Source organism: Marmota flaviventris, chromosome 6, assembly GCF_047511675.1.
Source record: "Marmota flaviventris isolate mMarFla1 chromosome 6, mMarFla1.hap1, whole genome shotgun sequence".
Classification (NCBI taxonomy): Eukaryota; Metazoa; Chordata; class Mammalia; order Rodentia; family Sciuridae; genus Marmota; species Marmota flaviventris.
In genome coordinates, this window is record NC_092503.1 from 146,054,381 (window position 1) to 146,069,764 (window position 15,384).

Below are 15,384 nucleotides of genomic sequence, written 5' to 3' on the forward strand. Positions count from 1 at the left end.
GCCTATCCATGAACAGGGTATATTTTTCCATCTTCTAAGATCTTCTTCTATTTCTCTCTTTAGGGTTCTGTAGTTTTCATTGTATAGGTCTTTCACCTCTTTTGTTAGGTTGATTCCCAAGTATTTTATTTTTTTTGAAGATATTGTGAATGGAGTGGTTGTCCTCATTTCCATTTCAGAGGATTTGTCGCTGATATACAGGAATGCCTTTGATTTATGCGTGTTGATTTTATATCCTGCCACTTTGCTGAATTCATTTATTAGCTCTAATAGTTTCTTTGTAGACCCTTTTGGGTCTGCTAGGTATAGAATCATGTCATCTGCAAATAGTGATAATTTAAGTTCTTCTTTTCCTATTTTTATGCCTTTAATTTCTTTCGTCTGTCTAATTGCTCTGGCCAGTCAAACCTGACTCCTAGTGGTGGTTCAGAAATGATTTCGTTTCCCGTGGGCTCGGTGTTTGTAAGGGCAGTGCCCTTCACTGCATGCCGCTGCCTGTTGCCCACTGGCTGCTTAACCTCGCTCCTCATACTGGCAGGCTCTGTTGACTGCTGTGATCACCAGCTCACCAGCGCTGTCACAGTGCATGCTTAGTACTTAACTGTGGTAGTCTACTTAGAATTTCAAATTGGGTTCCTTTTGTTTCTTTTTTAAAGCTTTTGATTATGGAAGTCCTTACAGAATTACAAAATAGAGTCTAAGTAACGAACCTCTTCCTCCTCTTGTCTGGCTTCTCTGATCGACACCTCAGGGCCACTTGTGTCTCTAGTGCTGGTTTTGAACCTCAGGTGCATCATTTCATTCCTACATTTTCCTTACGCAAGCTCCATGAGATAAGGAATAATCCCAATACCTTCATGAACCTCCCACCCCTCAAAAAGAACTTCTTAATATGGTCAGTGTCCTGTCAGTATTTAAATTTCTATTTGTCTTCAAATAGTTTTTTAACATTTTGTTAGAGGTAGGATAAAGAAATGTGTATTTTATAAATTGATAATATTATTAAAGTTTTTGATATTTATGAACACTTTCCAATTCTTTCCTTGTGTCTTTTATTAGAGAGACTGGATTAGGATATAGACTTTCACTGTTGGTCCATTTTTAAATGTTAACTGCATAAATATATTTTATTAAGAATATTTACTAGCTGCTTCCAAGTTTTTAGATATTCTTAGGTATCACAAATTAGATTTAGACACATGTGATGCCCAGCATATCTCTGTTTATGGCTTTGACTTGTATGGGTCACTAGTCAAACATGTTTGTAAATTCAAAATATATGATGCTCTTTGAAATAAAAATTCACAAGAAGAAATAATTAGAAATATGACAAAATTACTTTAAAGACAACTCTGAGAGATGCTTTGTTTCTACCACTGTAGCAGAATACCTAGGATGATGGGACGATTGTCAAGAATGAAAACTGATTTTCCAGTTCTGGAGGCTGGGAAGTCCTCACCAATGTGCTGACATTGGTTGAGGGCCTTTTTGCTTCATGGCAACATGGCAAAAGTTTGAAGAGCAAGAGTTTTGGGACAGCCTGTCTCCCTCAGGCGGAAGAGCAGAACAGAGCAAACCCCCGTGTGTAGGACCTTTTCATAGCACCATTCTTTAATGCAGTGGGTCCCTCATGACCTAAACTCCGCCCATTAGGTGTCACCTCTCAGTGTTCTTCCACTGGGGTTTACGTTTTCAACACACAGATTTCGGAGGGGACAAAAGTCCAGCCATAGTAGATGCTCATACCAGTGCAGTAGATAATGAACGTATTGTGTCTGCTGAAGTTGTGGTAGCAACTCAAGGAGGAGAATACCTGGTTTTTTAATTAGAATGTAATCAATTTAGTGGTGTCATAGGGAGAAAGCCTTTTGAGCATCTCTCTGATGTGAGCATAGAGGACCAATAGTGAAAGTTTAAACTCTAGGTTTAAACTTTCTGCAGTAGTAAAGCTTGCCGAAGGGGTGGTGTATCAACAGGGAGGCCAGGGCTGGAATGCCTTAAGCTACAATATTCAGAGCCACAGGAGGAGCTCAGAAGTTTCTCTTACTGACATCAAGTTTTCTTCCTGTGTAAGTTTTCTGAAACATTGTTGCATGCAGTTGAATTCCAATTACAAATAGATCATGTATCAAAATTCACTTTCAAACCAGTGACTTGGCATTGGAGCACATAACCCTTGGAAGTAAAGCGTTCTGTTTGATTAGATTCCAGTCTGCACCACAAAAGGTATTTAATTTTCAGGGTACCTGGCTTTAGTGACTGGTAATATGGAGTTCCCCTGCTGAGGTCATGTCTGGTGACAGTGCCATTGTGTGAGACAGGGACAGCTTGTTCACTGTTACAGCTCTTGTGACCCGGAGACTGGGCAGATGCTCGGAAGTGCCTGCTCACATCCCCTTTCCTGGGATGGCACAGGGAAGCAGAGCTCCTGAAGGCGTCTGCTCTGCGCATGTGCCAGAGTGAGAGAGGGAAGAGGGCCTGGCACAGTGGCCATGGGCCCGGTGGTGGCCAGCTGGGAAGGTCCTCTTAGCTTAGTGGGTCTGTAATAGAAAACTGAAACCTCTGGCACTTTATTCCACTGGAGTCCTGGGAGCGATGAAGTGGCTTCCCTGTCCACTTCTTCCTGCCCCTGAGCAGCCCTCTGCGTACTGCCCACCAGGGTGGGGGTGGGCAGCTGTTTCCACCTGCTTTTCTTCTCTCACATTTCTGATCTTCATCACCCTCTGCTCTTCACTTCTTAGAGACTTTGGATTTGTTCATGTAGTGATGGGAGATCAGGGAAAGTGGGGTCTGTTGGGGGTACAGGGCTGTGTCTTGCTTGCTGTTGTGTCCCCCACAGAGAATTGCCGATTCTGAAAAGGATTACAAAAGAAGGAGACATTGTTGAGCTAAAAGGTGGTGAAGAGGTGCACATATGTCAAGTTTATGGGGTGGTTGCTGTAAACATTAAGCTTCCAGCCTGACAGCGGTGCACTTCTTCCCACTCTCCGTAGAGCAGGGTGTGAAGACATTTGTGGAGCGTGGACTTGGCTGGAGAGCACAGCCACTGACGTGAGTTCAGAGCTGGTCCGTGTGAGAGGACTCGCCAGTGTGGTGTCTGGGGTACTTGGTCTGCGTTATCAGACCTGGGACACCGTTCTCTGTTTCTCTTGCTTGGATCCTCTGCCCCATGCTGTGGCCCCGGTGCTAGTGGACAAACCTAAACTTAGAGTAGATCTTGTTCCAGCAGAACCAGAAAACTGAAATATCCAAGTAAGATTTACCCCAGCATGTAGCAGAGCTGACTGATTTAAGACTTTTTTCTTGCATTTTATACATCCCTGTTCCTATGGGGAGTGAGTGACTGGGGCTCTGGGGGGACGGGGCAGGGTATTCCTAACCCAGCAGAGAAGCACTACTGTGACCACTCAGCCAGAGCTCACCATGCATAGTGCCTGTATTCCCCCCTCCCCCCCCCCCCCCCAGGTAACAGAATCTTATATTGCTGTTGTTAAGAGGACCTTTTAACATTTATTAGAGGATTTGCTGGTTGGGGGGCGGGTAGATGGCCAGCCTGAGAAGCTGGCACACACACGGTGAGGGGGTTTTATTCTTTGAGGTCCACACTTCCTGGATCTCTCCAGCCGTATCTGGATGTCTACATCCTTGGCCCAGAATTCAGGTGTGTGCTTGGGTGTCCGTGAGCGGGTCAGTGTACAGGGGCACCGCATGTGGATGTGTGTGCCTTACTGGGCTTGTGGCCTGAGTTCAGTGGACCCAGGCCGTAGCCTCTCAGGGTAGGAACGCTCTGTCTTCCTGCTCCTTCCTCTCCAGTGTAGTTACCATGACTACCTCCTTCCATTCACTGCATCGTGATTGGGAGAGGAAACCAGTCTTGTCCTACTCTAATATTATGTCCAATGCCCAGAGGGCAAAGTGTTTTGTTGTGATTATTAAAAAACTATATTAGAAACATGTATTGGAAAGCATCTGTTTTCAGCTCCTGTACACAGTAGTTCATTATGTTCAAATAGTTTTTGTATTTTCAGACATTGAATTTTCAGCTAGAAAATTACTTTCTGGCTTAAAGCTGATGTTAGTTATAATCATTAGCTCCATTTTTTGGCACAATAATTATTAAGAATATATGCATTGGTTTTGCATTTTAGAAGTGTAATTTATTTGGCCATCCTTACCATGAAGTGTGCATTGAACTTTCCCTCCCTTATCTTCCTTAGCATCCACTGACATCAGCATCAGCTCTGATAAGGCACACCGATGATGTTGCTGTGGCTGCCCCTGGCGCTTGATAAAATGTGGCTTCGAGAGCTGGCTGATAAGACTTTTTTTCTTGCATTTTATATAATTTTGAATCTTGACCTGATAAAATCTGTAATTTAGAGAACATTGCTTCTCAAGGTTGGCTGCATGTTGGAATCACCTGGGAAACTTTTTAAAATGCTGATTTAATTGGTATGGGATGTGGCATCAGTGTCAAGATTTTTAGCCAGCTCTCATACTCAGTGACTAAATGTGCAGCACGTTTTGGTTCTGCCCGCTTAGGGCTGTCTGGAGGGTTGTCAAGCCCAGAGCTGGAGTAGTAGGACCTGAGACGTCTGCCCTGAGCTGAGTTGCTTTGCGGCTGTCTAGGGAGCTTTCTGACCTTGAGTTGAGTTTGCCTCCCCCAGAGCTTCCGGGGGCCCTAAAACAACATGCGGTTCAGGGAAGAAGACTCTGGGGAGTCACTTACGCTTTTTTACAGAGGAAATGAGTGCTCCCCCAACAGCCAGCTGTCTTCACAGGGTCCTCCCGGTGGCACCTCACTGGAGCCTCACCCCCTGTTCACGGTGCAGTGAGAGGAGCCTGCCGGTTCCCAGCTCCACGGACGAGGCCGACTGGGGCTTCCGAGTGAGCCGGGGGCTGCTGTCTGTGTATGGATGATTGTATGTGTTACTGAGGGACAGGAAGTCGGTGGAAGCCTCAGGAGAGGTTCACTGTACCGCGCTCTGTGTATGTCTGGTACATCTTACTGTTTCAGGGTTACTGATGTCCAGGGGTTCTCTGTAAATAAGCAGCTTTGCATTCTGAAAGCATAATGGAGCTCATGTCTGCTTTCTTTTTGAACTATTTCAGGTTTTTCTCAGGATCATGATGGAAACATGATTTGTGAACAGTGTAGCTGATCTCTTCAGGCAGCCGGCCATGAAAGTGCAGCATTGCACGGACAGGCTTTGTTCATGTCCAGTTCAGCTCTGCTCCACCCTGCTTTACCCATCGCCACTCTGGGTCTTTTGAAAACCCTTGAGCCCTTTGCTAGAAATTGATCATCCCCTCCCGCCCCCTAGATCTCTGGGGCCTGCAGAGGCTGCCAGCACCCCTCCTGCTCAGCCACCTGCTCGCTCTGGGACCCACATCTCCTTTGTCCCTCCCTTCCTAGCTGTCCTGTGTATTTGTTCAGTCACATGAACGACTCTCCAACAGCTTCATCTCACTGATGTCCTTCCTCCAGGAAAAACCCAAACTCACAGCCTTTCTCCCTTGCCTCCTCCAGGTCGCTGAGCATTATTGGAATAAGTGACACTATTGTGCAGGTTGGGGCCACCAAAACTTCACAGATTCTACGTTCAGAGATCCCCCAGTGCTGGGCCCAGTGCTCTTACTGGTCTCAGCATGGACCGCTGCCTCTGTGTTCTGTCTGCAGTGCTCCTTTTCCTCCGTGGACACCCAGCTCGTCTCTCGGCACAGCCAGCCCCCCATCCTGCCTTCCCTAGCAGGCTTCCCCCGCCCGTCCCTGGCCCCAGAACAGCCGGGGACACTCCCTCATTTAGCAGCCCTCTGCTGGACTCCTGCTGCTGTCCTCTGCCTTCTCCAGAAACTTGCCCCGCCATTCCTCAGTCTCTCCTGATCTCCACTCTCCTTGGTTTCTCCCTCGGGCCTGTGAACGTCACGGGCGACAGGACACACCAAGCAGTCTTCCCTCCATCCCTGTGTTCCCTCTGCCCCCCACTTTACTCTCTTGCTCAGTGCTTTGAAAGATGGTTTGCTTTACTCTCTTTTCTTCCCTGCTGTTAGTCCCTCGCTTCCTTGGCTGCTGCCCTGCAACCTCCCCAGGCCCCCACTTGCTTTAGAAAGCATCCCCAGTGGCCTCTTCAGTTGGTGAATCTTTTGGTCCTACTTATTTGCATCATCTACCGATTAGACATTGAAATCCTCTTTTGGCCCAAATCCTTTCTGGCTCTCCAATTTTTCCTCGCCATTCCTTTTTTTCCTGTCTCCATCCCCCCCCCACCGCCCCTTAGCATGTTGGGGCTGCCTCCCATTCCACCAGCAATTATTGGCTGAAGAGAGGCTTTCAAAGCTTTTAAAATTAATGCAGGCTGGTACACAGTTCTTATAGTGACCGATTCAGTAGGGATTCTAGAATCCTACACTGTATTGGTTCTGTAATAGTCTACACATGGAGGCACCATATTTAACCTTTCCTAAATATTTGTATGTCCAACAAATATTCACTGAGTACTTTTTATACCCCAGGTGCTGCTGGTCAGTTTTCCTCCCATCGTAAAATGCATTGTGGTGAATACTGCTTGTTCCTCTCCTTTCATTGCTTCAGTATAAGTTTCTAAAAGGTGAATTACTAGTAGAGAGTAGAGGTGGTTTTCAAAGATCTCAATGCCTTTAGTCAGATCATTTCAGAAAAGAGTCAAAAGTTTGCTTCCACCAACTCTCTGGCTTGGATTTTACTGCCAGTGATGTGAGAATGAGGTTCCCAATTCTTTGCCTTGGGACCTGCTTCCTCCAGATTATGTATCCAAACACTTTGAGTTCCCAACAGACTCTGTTTCCTGCCTCTGAATTTCTTTTCTTTTTTTATTTGTTATTTCTAGTTGTACATAACAGTAGAATCTATTTTAACATATTGCACATGTAAAGAGTATAACTTCCCATTCTTCTGGGTGTACATGATGTGGAATTACATTAGTCTTGTAATCATATATGCACATAGGAAAATAATATCCCATTCATTCTACTGTCTTTCCTATTCCCATTTCCTCTTTGTCTAATCCAAAAATACTTCTTTCCACCACCCACTTTTTGTGAGTTAGCATCCACATGTCAGGGAGACCCTTTGGCCTTTGATTTTTGGGGGGATTGGCTTATTTCACTTAGCAGGATATTCTCTAGTTCCATCATTTACCAGCAAATACCATAATTTCATTCTTTGTAGCTGAGTAACATTTCATTGTGTTTATATACACCACATTTTTTTTTAATCTTTTCATCTGTTGAAGGGCACCTAGGCTGGTTCCATAGTTTAGCTATTGAAAGTTGAGCTGCTGTGAACATTGATGTGGCTGTGTCACTATAGTATGCTGATTTTAAGTCCTTTGAGTCTAGACCTCGGAGTGGGATAGCTGGGTCAAATGGTGGTTCCATTCCAAGTTTTCTGAGGAATCTCCATACTGCTTTCCAGAGTGGTTGCACCCATTTGCAATCCGACCAGCAATGTACCTTTTTCCCCTGACATTCTCACCAGCACTTATTGTTACTTGTATTCTTGGTAATTGCCATTCTGACTGGAGTGAGATGAACTCTCAATGTAGTTTTAGTTTGCATTTCTCGAACTGCTACAGATGGTGAAATTTTTTCATATATTTGTTGACCCCTTATATTTCTTCTTCTGTGAAGTGCCTATTCAGTTATTTGCCTATTTATTAATTGGGTTATTTATTTATTTATTTTGGTGTGAAGTTATTTGAGTTCTTTATATATCCTGGAGATTAATGCTCTGAGGTGCAGGTGGCAAAGATTTTCTCCCATTCTGTTGGCTCTCTTTTCACATTCTGGATTGTTTCCCTTGCTGTGAAGAAGCTTGTTGGTTGGATTCCATCCCATTTGTTGATTCTTGATTTTACTTATTGCACTTAGGAGTCTTGTTGAGGAAGTCAGGTCCTAAGCCGACATGGTGGAGATTTAGGCCTCCTTTTTTTCCTATTAGGCGCAGTGTCTCTGTTCTCATGCCTGAGTCTTTGATCTACTTTAGAGTTGAGTTGTGTGCATTTTGCTACAGATGGATTTCTGGTTTTCTTAGCACCATTTGTTGAAGAGGCTGTCATTTCTTCATTGTATGTTTTCTGCCTCTGCATTTCTGATCCTAATGTTCCTCCTCCTGAATGCTTGTCACCTTGCAGATGGAGTCACAGTTGACCACACAGGTGAGGTTTGCTGTTCTGAGGTCCTGTACCCAGGACTGCTCACCTGCAGGTGTCTTTAGGGCTGCCCCTGGGGCCTGTTTTATATATTCGGAACTGAATCAATCATGGGTCACAGGTAAATCCTTTTATCTCCAGTGCTTGGTAACAAGAAATGTTTCAGATACTGGAGTTTTTTTTTTTAATTTAAAAATATTTGTATCAAATTTATAGGTTGATCATCCCTAAACTGAAAATCCAAAACTCAAAATTTAATTTTTGATCACCGAAGTTTGAGATTTTAGGGTGTTTTACATGTTCAAACCAGTGATGCTCAACCTGTGGTATTCTTATGTTTTAGAAATTATCCTGTAGTTTTTCATATGATCTGGAAATTTGGAATTTAGGATATGTAGCCAACATTTTTAAAAGATTTTGAGTTTAAATAATATTTCCTTTTTATATTAATAGGTATTAAATAAATGTTTTTTAGTAATTATAGAAAATACAAATGGTGAGATGAAAGTATCTAGTAATGTCCTGCCCTCAGATATGCCTTTATGTTCTGGCCTTTTCTCTCATATATCTCTGAGCATGTATCGTGTGTGTGTGTGTGTGTGTGTGTGTGTGCGTGTGTGTGTGTGTCTCCCCATCTGTACATCAGTACACATTTGTCTCTGTGGCACAACATGTTTAAAATTATGCCCTTTCAAGTGTACTATGCCTTGAGCATTTTCCCCTCAATGAGTAATTTTAAAAAGCACTTAACGGTGGCTAAATAATACTGTATTGTGTGGGAGTATTTAATTATTTATTTTGCCAGTCCCTGGTTTTAATGTTTCCTTTATATTTTGTTATCAAAGATGCTGCAGTGAATATTGCAGTAGTAATTCGTTTATTAGATCACCTAGTGATCAAGGTATTGGGCCCTCTGAATAAGATACGGTTCAGGGAGGGAAGGTGCCCTGGAGTGGAAGAACACCAGGGTGATCCAGGGCTCGGGAGTGGGTGAGGCCGGGCTTCCCAGAGGAGCAGGGGGCAGGGAATGACAACATGGGATTGGTTCCTTCCTTTGTTTGGGGTGTTGATTAGAACAATATTTGGCTAATATAATGAAGAATATTCGTTTCTATTCAACATTGAGATTTTGTCCTCCAAACACTAACGATAGAAGTGATTTAATCAAGTACATTTGGGACATTTAAGTCACTCCCTTTCCCTATTGCTGTTAACAAATTTAATACAGGTTGAACATCTCTAGTCCAGAAATCCAGAATCTGAAGTTTTTTAAGTGCAGACATGGTTCCACAGATGGAAAATTCCATGTTTGGATCATATGATGAGTCTCTGTCATAATGGTTACATACTAAAAATGACCTTCAGCTTGTGTGTCAGCATATGTGAAACAAATGAATTTGGTGTTTAGAGGTGGGTCACATTCCCAAGGCATCTCATTATGTATATGAAAATATTCCAAAATCTGGAAGCATCTGAAATCCCAAACAGTTGTGGTTCCAAGCATTAGGACAGGGACTGCTCTACCTATAACTTGCTTCTGAATATTGAAACGTCTTTGCACTTTTATTTTAGACCCTACTTGGCCATGATTTCCTCAACTGTGAATGTCTTCCATATAGATGGTTAGGTCCATGTTCATTGAGACATGACTGTATTGCTGGTTTTCTGCCACCTGGGTCTCATTTGGACATCAGAGTCATGCCTGTCATCTGACAGTGATTCAGATCACCTTCCTGCATCCTGTGTTGGGGAACAATTGAGAAGATGTTTTATTCTTTAGATGTGGAAGAATCCAGCAGTAAGACCTGTCTGGGCCTGGAACCTTGAAAAAAGCCACTTCTGTGTTACTTTGGTAATTTTCTCCATGTCATTCATGATGGTTACCCTGGCCAGGTTTTCCTCTTCCTGGACTAATTTGGGTAATTATGTTTTTCTAGAATTTTTACTTGGTTCTTCACATTTTTCAGATTCCTTAGCACAGAGTTGAGTTTCAGTTTTTTACTTATGTCATGCAGCATTTTCAACTTGAAATATTGCTAGTCTGCGTGCCTTTTTCCAGTATGATTGTAGTGTGCCATCTTCCCTGAAGACAGGCGGCCCCCATGTGGAACCTGCAGGTTGACCTGTTGATTCACGTGATCTTCACGTGGAAGAGCAGTGCACATGGTTATAAGTACTGGGTTCAGTTTTAGCATCATGCCCTTGTCGTCTGTTTAGTGCTGTTGAAATAGCTCCGCAGTCACCAGTGAGGGTGGGACCTCGTGCTGACGTACCGTGAGAGGAGGTAGGAGTCAGCTTTATTCATGGTAAAAATAGTGCAGCCACACACGCTGAGCTTTCTTCAAGCAGGTGGCCCCTCTGAGCAAGCAGAGGTGCCTTTTACAGTTCATGAGGTTCTACATCATAGCAGTGAGTTTGTGTTTTAGGGCTGGGCGCAGGGGGGAGGCTGCAGAGCGGGGTTCAGTGTGGTGGGGGGCAAGCTGACAGTATCAAGTGGCAGTGATTTAAATCTTTCCTAGAGCAAACCTTGAGTTTATTTCTGAATGTGGAACTCCTTGTGAGTTTGTTACCCATCACAGTGCCTACGGGGAGGGCGTGTTGGGGACACCTGGAAATCTGAGGCTCATCTCCCACCTCACTCCCTCCAGCCTGCACACAAGGCCTAGAGTGAGCGATGGACTGCTGAGACATGTCACCTCTAGGGAAGGCAAAGCCAAGACATGTGCTGGAACTGCTGCTTGCATTCTGTGCTCCGGGCTGTAGGTCTACAGGCCAGCAGTGCGCGCTGGAGCTAGGGGAGTTGGTCAGGGCATCGTTTTGTATTTTTAATAGGCAAGAGAGAGTAGGCTGTGGGTAAGTTTGTGTCCAAGTGACATACACACATAATCTGTGTATGTGTGGGTAACAAGTTGGGATATAAAAATACATTTCTTGGTCATAGTGAAAAAAACTCAATACATAGTACTTTAAATGTCACTAAGTTACCTTGTGTGGACCAATGAAGAGCATATAATAAATGACCATTTTCTCTGTAATTTTGGAGGTTGTTTTTAAAATACATCAAATTTACCAGGAGAATTATGAAACACAGGTTAAATATAAACGGGACTTTTTATAAAATTGAGGGAAGCTAAAGCTTTTCATAATGGCTGTTAGACGCTCTCTAATTGAAGATTGTGTTTACCTATTGAACTGGAGCTGTAGGTAAAAGCATTGCAGTAGATGCTTATTACACTTAATGCAAGAGATGTTAGAGTCAGTAGTTCAAATGTATATATCATTACTACCGAGGCAAAAAGGTAACTTAATTGAAAATTTGAAAAACAAAATCTAGTATTTTGGGTACAAATGTAAACTGAGGTCATTTTTGTAAGAATTCATGTTAAAGTGCAGACGGATGGTGGCTCTCTCAATATACGGAAGAACAGAGCAGCTGTTTTCCCCCCACCCCCTCCGCCCCGCTTTTTTTTTTTATTGGTGCGTTATAGGTGTACATTAACAACTATTCTTTAAGTATTTCTTAAGTCATGAGGTTTTGTTGCTTTAAACCAAAATTGATTCTATTAATAAAAAGTTGTTTTGTTATATAATATCAAATTATATGTGTATAAAGTCTTGAAAGCACAGTCATTACTGCTGTGATGTATAATATATACACATATATTATTTATGACTCTTCAGTTTAGAAGAACTGCTGGCATAGAAATAATAGTACTTGAGTAGTAAAACTACATTTTTCAATGTTTCTCAAGAACTATATATTTAAATTATATGATTTATTTATTTACAGTTTGGATGTCTACAATGTACTTTGTGTATTTTATTTTTTAAAATAATTGTCCTTGTTCTTTGGTTACTTGTGTTCATATAGTTTCCATTCATACCTTGGCATTTTTTTCTTTGAAATAAAACTGCTGTTGAATACTGGATCCAATTTCTGCCTTGTTTTTGCACCGATTCTTACCTTTATTGACATATTTTAAACTGGTACATAAAACAAAAATTACGTGTCGGTTGTAACATGTTATGTTTCCATACATGTATGCACTGTGTAATATTTAAATCAGGCTAAACATCAGTCTCCTCAAACATTTATTATTTATTTATGCTAAAATCTCAAACTCCTTTGTTCTTTAATGTATCTGTTTCAGTGCAGGGGATGGACTCCAGGGTCTCTTGCAGGCCAAGCACACACTGTACTGCTGGACCATTCCAGCCCTTAGTTTCTACATTTAATGTGTTTGGGCTTTTTCTAGGATTATTTCCAATTTCAGTTCATCATTTCAGGAGGAATAACTGCAGTGTGTGAATCAGAAATGCTGTCCTGCTCCCGAAGGTTGTGTGTGCCCCTCTCCGCTTGTATTGCGAATCAGATAATTAGCAGGAAGCAAATAGGAGGTGCCATGAGGGATGCATTTATAAGAAAGAAAAATTAGGTATTTATTTTAACCTTTGCTGGGATATAATGTCTCCTACTGCAAATGAGCTTTTCCCTTCATTCTGCCGCTCCCACTCTGCCTTGTTTGGACCAGTGTGCAATGGAGGAAAGTTTGATCAGCAGATTGGAGTTTTGTGAATTTCTGGCTTTTCTGGCAAGATGGAGAAAGAAGCAGGCAGGCCCAGGTGAAGTGGGTGCCTTTGTTTAGAGTGGGTGCCACATGGGTGGCCAGTTGTAATGGGCTTAGCACTGGAGACCTGTCTGGGCTGGTGTGTGCAGAGGCAGAGGCTGATTATCTACATGGATGAAGGAATAATTTGAGAGCATTTATCTAAGCCATTATTTCATGGGCTATCTAAAATGTTATGTAATTATTGGTACTGTGTTCACTTCAGTTCTTAGTTCAATTTGGAATGGTTACTGTTATCATCAAATAGGATCAACTGTATAAAATTCAAATTAGTTGTCATCGAAGTAGAACTTGGTCATATTTATCAAATCCAGTTGTGCTCATAGCTTCTTCATCCATTCTTTTGATCATGGTTATTATTTCCCCCTGCAGTGCTGGTGATGGACCCCCGGCGCCTCATGCATGTTGGGCAGGCACCCCGCCGCTGGCCACCTCTGCAGTTTCCTCTCCTCCCACTCTGGCGGCAACACTCCCAGTGCTCTTACTGCTTTAGGTTGCACCTGTCTTTCAAACCTGTTTGCATATACATCGGTGCTGTAATCCATTTTATGTAGCATCTCTTTAATGCGGTGTTTTCCCTCACACTTGGTAGGCACTCTGAGTTATCTTCAAGGGACAGGCATTATTCTGTCATGCTACTCCTCAGCTCATCATTTCCTCTGTTTTTCCATCTGCTCTGTCTTCCATGTTTATATTTACCATTGAGCTATCTGATTAGTCCTTTTTCTGAAACTGGGTACTTTAAAGAAAAGAAGTTTAGTTAGCTCATGGTTTTGAAGTCTGAACGTTCAAATAGCATGGTGCTGGCTCTGGCAAGGACCCTTTTGGGTGCATCACCTCATGGTGGATGGCACTGAGGTTGAATCACGTGGAAGAGGGGGAGCTCCCCTGCAAGGCAGGAAGTGAAAGGGCTGGGAAGGGCCGGTCCTGTTCATTTTTATCAGCTCTCTTGCAAGAACAATCTCAGGGTCCCAGGAGAACTACCTCAATGCCTCCTGAGGGTAACGGACCTGTGGTACTCACTTTCCATTACTGCAACAAAATTCCCGAGAATAACAACTTAAGAAAGGTTTCTTTGGGTTTGTGGTTTCAGAAGTCGCAGTCCTGCTCATCTGCTTCCTGAAGGGCTTGGGCGCGGGTGGGGACGCTTACTCATGGCACCCAGGAAGCAGGGGGAGGAAGACTGAGGAGGGGACTAGGGACAAGTGTGCTCTTCCAGGGCACACCCCAGTGAAGTCCTCCTCCGCGAGGCCTCAGCACCTCTGGTTCCCACCCCTTCTCACTGGTGCCTACCGTGCAGATCCTCCGGGGTTGAGCCATTGATGTGTTCCGAGCCTGTGGGATCCAGTCACTCCCCAAGTCCCCACCTCTGAACACTGCTGCATCGGGACCAAATCTTCAGCATATGAGTTTGAAAGGGTTTATATGTATCCAGACTGCCACAGTCCCACAGTCCCAGGGGCCTAAGGACCCTGACCCCTTTCCCCAGTGACCCTGCTCCTTAAAGAGTTTAGCACCTCTTAACACTGCCACTTTGAGGACCAGGCTTACCACATCTAACCACAGCACCACCTGTGAACTTGGCTTAGTCTCCTTTCTAACCTTGTTAGCCTTTACTATTTCTTTAAAAATATCCCTGTTGGGCACTTCACATGTCAGGGAAATATTTTTTAGATACTTTTGTTAGGCAGCAAAGCATGTTCTACCTATTGTTGATTACTCAAAGGGCACTACTTGTTTGCATTATGAAAACATTAATAGGAAATTGTCCTCCTGACTAAGTAATTATTAAAATTATAAATACAGATTTAAAGTAGAATATGCCCGACAGTTTATGGACATTTATTTCATAAATAGATTCATTCAACAAATATATATTTTGTTTCTGGCATTGCTTATAAGTGGTATGCTTTTTTTTTTTTTTTTACTGTATTCTTTATTTACAGTGGTTAATTGATCTATAAAAGTGTATTTTTTTTTTCCCCTCAGACAAAATTGAAGAAGCACAAAAAGAACTTAATGGGGCAGAAGTTTCAAAAAAAGGTAAGTCAAAACCTGTTTCTGTGGACTTTGTTCTTATGGAGATGCCCGTGTGATACCTTATCATTGCAGTCTTACTAAGTCAGTCAGTATGAATGTATCACAGAATTAGCAGTGCCATTTAGTGGTGGGTACCTAGTATTCTGTGGACTTTGCTGTACGATAGCGACACGTGTATTCTGAACTGTTGGCATAGGCTGATGTGTTGGCTGGTGGGAATGTGGGAGACTCTTGCAGCTCTTTTGAAAGTCCTCTTTCTGAGATTCTCCTCTAGTAGTGGAAGTACAGTACCATAGGCCTGGATGCTTGCTTGCATGTGTGAACATGTGGGTGTGCAGGGGATGTGCAAATACATGCTCAGGCAATAACAAGGGTGTGTGTGCATGCATGTGTGTGCATGTTCTGGTGATGGCACATCTGATGGCAAATTACAAATACAGCAGTTTCCTTCCAAATGTAGTAAGGAATAGTATTAATTCCTTTTAACAACAGGAGGAAAAAATCCTTGAGTAACAGAAGTATTGAGG

General features: G+C 43.0%; 1 protein-coding gene across 5 annotated transcripts in view; it reads left to right on the forward strand.

The window, feature by feature from the left end:
* Hivep1 (HIVEP zinc finger 1) overlaps positions 1-15,384 on the forward strand; it is a 138,970-nt gene that overhangs the window by 57,224 nt on the left and 66,362 nt on the right. For all 5 annotated transcript variants that reach the window (XM_027948212.3, XM_071613686.1, XM_071613688.1 and 2 more), the window contains exon 3: positions 14,807-14,860. In XM_027948212.3, coding sequence (XP_027804013.2) covers positions 14,807-14,860 — 54 coding nt within the window. The remainder of the gene's footprint in view (positions 1-14,806; positions 14,861-15,384) is intronic.